The 5000-nt window shown below is 45.5% G+C and overlaps 1 protein-coding gene across 6 annotated transcripts in view; it reads right to left on the bottom strand.

The window, feature by feature from the left end:
* The window catches only part of LOC307015618 (integrin alpha-3-like), a 38150-nt gene that overhangs the window by 18411 nt on the left and 14739 nt on the right, over nucleotides 1–5000 (bottom strand). For 5 of the 6 annotated variants that reach the window (XM_079644348.1, XM_079644346.1, XM_079644349.1 and 2 more), the window contains 3 exons: nucleotides 3771–3964; nucleotides 816–904; nucleotides 415–563 (listed from right to left, as the gene is read on the bottom strand). In XM_079644348.1, the coding sequence (XP_079500474.1) occupies nucleotides 415–563; nucleotides 816–904; nucleotides 3771–3964 (432 nt within the window). The remainder of the gene's footprint in view (nucleotides 1–414; nucleotides 564–815; nucleotides 905–3770; nucleotides 3965–5000) is intronic. The other variant, XM_079644347.1, reaches the window with a different exon arrangement.

Raw genomic sequence — 5000 nt, 5'->3', positions numbered from 1 at the left:
CACCACGGCAGGGCCCAGGATGTGGACTGGGACCTCTCCAACTACCAGTCCATACTCCATATTTAGGTCTGTTCGGGGACTTGAACCGGCGTCCCTACAGCTCCCAAGTCCCTACTGACTGAGCCACTGCCGGACAGGTAATGATGGTGAGGTTACCTGTGCAGAGCCGCCTGGTCGTCCAGAGACCCCCCAACAGGTCAGGGCATCTGTTCCCAATTACCAGGTAATGATGATGAGGTTACCTGTGCAGAGCCGCCTGGTCGTCCAGAGACCCCCCAACAGGTCAGGGCATCTGTTCCCAATTACCAGGTAATGATGATGAGGTTACCTGAGCAGAGCCGCCTGGTCGTCCAGAGACCCCCCAACAGGTCAGGGCATCTGTTCCCAATTACCAGGTAATGATGATGAGGTTACCTGAGCAGAGCCACCTGGTCGTCCAGAGATCCCACCAGCAGGTCAGGGTATCTGTTCCCATCCACATCCTGTCCTCCAGAGAGAGAGTAACCAAACGTCCTGAACCCCGGAGACACGCTGCTGCCCTGGATCACCTGGGGGGGAGGAGCCTGTTAGCTTTTAGTGAGTTAGCCGGTTAGCCTTTAGCTTTTTAATGTGTTAGCTTTTAGTGTGTTAGCTGATAGCCTTTAACTACTAGCCTGTTAACTTAACAGTGAGAGTTGCCAAATAAATGTTGTTGTACTTTGTATGATGACAATAAAGACATATTCTACTCTATTGTTAGCATATTAACTACTAGCCTGTTAGCCGATTAGCCTGCTAGCCCATTAGCCTGTTCAGGTGTTCTGCAGGTGAGTTACCTGTCGGGGCTCTGAGGAGACCCCCCCCCTGCTGCCGCTGAAGATCATCACACTTCCTGTTCCGTGGAAAGGAGCTCCGACTGCGAAGTCTGAACCAGAGAGAAACCCGTCAAATATCATCATCAAATATCATCATCATCATCATATATCATCATAATATATCATCATTATATATCATCATTTTATAAAACGGACAAGTCAAATCAAGCAATCTGATTGGTTCTTAGCCGTGATATAATGAGCGTATATCACGGGTAGAATTGTAGTTACTTTTCACAACAAGTCAGTATCCCTCCGTGTCTGAGAAAAGCTACAACCGTTACAGCTGTTACATTACGTCCGTTAGGAAAGTAACTAACTAACAAAGCTTGAGATGGAACCATGTTGGGGATAATGTGCAGCAAGGACTTATTGACCGTTGTTAAGTGTAACAGAGTCAAAAGTGTGTAGACATAATTATTAGTTATAAATTACGATTTACAATAGGTTGTGAATTTTATTTCAATGAGATTGTTTCCTTTTAATATTTTTTGAGTATTGTTTCTAGTGGGAACACTTTCCCGTTGCACATCATTTTCTACTTCCTGCATGTAATTTCCGCTTTCCCCTCACATTGAAGTGAGCACTGCTCTTTGTTTACATGACAATACTTTCTGACTTTTCTTCCTTTTTTTTGTAAAGATGTGCAACGCGGATGTGAAGAGAATATTGTTTTTGTTCTCAGGTATGTTTGTATTTTGTATGATTACTTAAAAATGAGATTTTTTTGGTAATTTAATAATTTCTCAATGTACAAATACTAGGGCACATTGAAGTGAGCACTGCTGAGGATGTGCAACGCGGATGTGAAGAGAATATTGTTTTTGTTCTCAGAATAAATGCCAGAAAAGACACCCAGATGCTTCGCTGTTGTTTCCTGATCGATAACAGGTTGCTTACGGTTGTGACCCGTTACATAAGGATGCTCACATCTGCAGAAAGAAGTCCGGTCGATTTAACTGTATACAGTTGCGCTGAAAAGCAAACTGCATGTAGTTTGCTTTTCTGGGACATGAAAACAGCAGAAAAGTAACAGGGCAGAAACCCTCCAGACATAGACATCAAACGGCGACATATTCAGTGTGCAGTTCCTTTGGCATTAGGGCGGGGATATCTAAATACTTTCCAAAGTTTAACATAATGAATTGTGCTACTTTTTAAGCAAGCAACGATGTTTTCAAATCTGTAATCAAAGAGGTCCTCAAAAGCGCTATCGAAGCAGTTCCTGCCGTTGCTACGCAGTTCAAACAGTAACAACGGACTATTTTCTGATCTGCCTGTCGGGTGTTCTTTGACCCATAATGACCACCTCTCTGCACATTATCCCTTACTTAGCTTGGACCTCCGGGGGGGTCTCACTATGGAGGAGTGGATTGAGCAGTGCCTATCTCCAGAGAGCACCTAACCGACGACATGCAGAGCTACGTGAAGAGCAGGTAGACCAACTGGAAAAGTAGCGCCATTCAAAAGCTTTCTGATGCGGGTCTTGAAACAAAGCAGAGAAATTATGACCGTTAGTGGCCACAGGTGCGAAAGCTCTCTCCAGAGCTACTGGAAGCCCAATCTCAGGGACCGGAGAAAGTGGAGTAATATTCTCGCCACGCCAAGAAACAGCCTCGAACAACCTCAACCTATACAAGTAACCACGTAAGCCATGCTACTGATGCTGGACAGGTTTTCAGTGGCTGCACAATAAACAGCAACATATACATTAATGTAAATAAACAGCCAAATAATGGATCAACGCTCTCTGTCTAATATGTTCGCTTGCTGTTAGTGTTGTTGCATAGCAACCACCTTGCACATGTCTTGTGCAGACGGCAACGGAGGGACTATTTTATTTTGAACAAATTTAAATTAGAGTGTGTATTTTTCTTTCATATTGCCACTCTTGGTAACCGTTTTATTAAAGCAATAGCTCACTTCAGGCCGTGATATGTATATGGTCATTCTATCACAGTTAAGGGGGTTGTCCACCCTCCGCGTCGGGCCGAACCACGCCCCTTAACTGTGATATAATGACCATATATCATAAGATATTTTTGTTTGGATTACTGGTCTGGGGGGAACTCGCAAGTGTGTGAGTGTGTGTGTGTGTGTGTGTGTGTGTATATACGTGTGTGTGTGTTTGTGTAATTTTGCGTTTGTGTGTATTGTGTTTGTTTCCCGGGGAAAACACTCACGAGAAACACCGGCTGTTGTTATGCCTGCTGTGACGTTAAGTTACTCCGTTCTCCGCTGGTAATTATTCCGTTACAAGCTTCAAACCTGTATTTATCTTCTGAATTTGCCGAAAAAAGTTTAATATTCTGAAAGCCAAGACTTTGTTTATTTAAAATCAAACAAAACACCCGAACCCCGAAAAACTATTTTTTTACGCAAATCCACGTTTATTTTGAAATGAGCCGTTGGTACTCCCGACTGATTTCCATAGAGCGGGTTACATATATCATCATCACGTATCATCATCACGTATCATCATCGCGTATCATCATCACGTATCATCATCACGTATCATCATCGCGTATCATCATCGCGTATCATCATCACGTATCATCATCGCGTATCATCATCGCGTATCATCATCGCGTATCATCATCGCGTATCATCATCGCGTATCATCATCACGTATCATCATCACGTATCATCATCACGTATCATCATCACATATCATCATTATTTGTCCCCCCCCCACACCTGTACCCCCACCTTATCTGTGAATGCCCCCCCAGCTGTAGCCCCCCGTCTAAAATCCCCCCTCACCTGTACTCCCCCCCTCACCTGTGAACCCCCCCTCTATAATCACCCCCTCACCTGTACTCCCCCCCTCACCTGTGAACCCCCCCTCTATAATCACCCCCTCACCTGTACTCCCCCCCTCACCTGTGAACCCCCCCTCTATAATCACCCCCTCACCTGTGAACCCGTCCTGGTCCAGGTCTCCGGCGCTGCACACTGAGATCCCAAACCCTGAGCCCTGAGGACCAATCAGCACGAGGCTGGGCTCTGGATCAAACCCCCCCCCTCTGTTCAGGTACACGTAGACAGCCCCCCCCACCTCGGGGTATCTCTGGAAGAAGTAGGGAGCGCCGACCAGCAGGTCACTCCACCTGGGACAACAACAACAACAACAACAACAACAACAACAACAACAACAATCATCAACAACGCAACCACCTGAGGCCTGTACTAGTGCTTCACTGTCGTTTCCTGATCGATAACAGGTCGCTTACGGTTGTGACCAGTTACACCTGGTTGATTCAACCGAGTACATCATGGTTAGGTTGCAGGCTAACCCCTAGTTTCCACCGGGTCCGCCTGCGGCACGTTACGGCTGCCCCCCGGCGTTGGTCCGGCCTCCTCCGGCGTCATACGCGTTTCAGAAGCAGAGCGTCAGGATGCCGGCTCGCAGTTCTTGTTGATTTGGGGGGTGGGCCGGATGCTGTCACCGTTCCACTTCCTGCCCGACATTACCTTACGGCTGCATCGCGTCGAAAAATAGACTTCAATCCTATTTCGAGCGGAGCCCAGCGGCGAGACGCTTCTGAGCCGTAACGCGGCGCGGCTGGTGGAATAGCACCCATTGACTAGAGTGGCCACGATTCCTGCGGACGCCGCGGCGCAGCCGCAACGCGCCGCAGACGGACCCGGTGGAAACTAGGGGTAAGAAATCAACTCAGTGAAAACACTGCCTGCTGTCCAATCAGAACTCAGTGTGCGGAGTTTAAAGCGATCAAGTCATATTACAGGAGAAAGGAAATACAGAAAAGCTGCCGTTGCAGGAAAGACGGCGAGGTGTTGCACTTATCATTCATATCACATCATCAATCATTGATCATATAATATCATAATATATCATATATATATCCCCCCCTTTGAGTCTCTATACGGACCAGAACATCCCATCAAACCCCCGCCACCCCCTCCCCTCTGAGTCCCTGCTAGTGGGCAACACATCATCAATGACAAACAAGATACTGAGCAACAACACAACCCTGCAGGAAGTGCATGCTATATAACATTATATATATATAATATATATTTAAATATTATTATATATATATATATTATAATAATATATATTTAAATATTATTATATATATATATATTATAATAATATATATTTAAATATTATTATATATATAT

Source organism: Notothenia rossii (assembly GCF_949606895.1).
Source record: "Notothenia rossii genome assembly, chromosome: 8".
Lineage (NCBI taxonomy): Eukaryota > Metazoa > Chordata > Actinopteri > Perciformes > Nototheniidae > Notothenia > Notothenia rossii.
The sequence above is the reverse complement of the archived record's forward strand: the minus strand, read 5'-3'. Positions and strand labels throughout refer to the sequence as shown.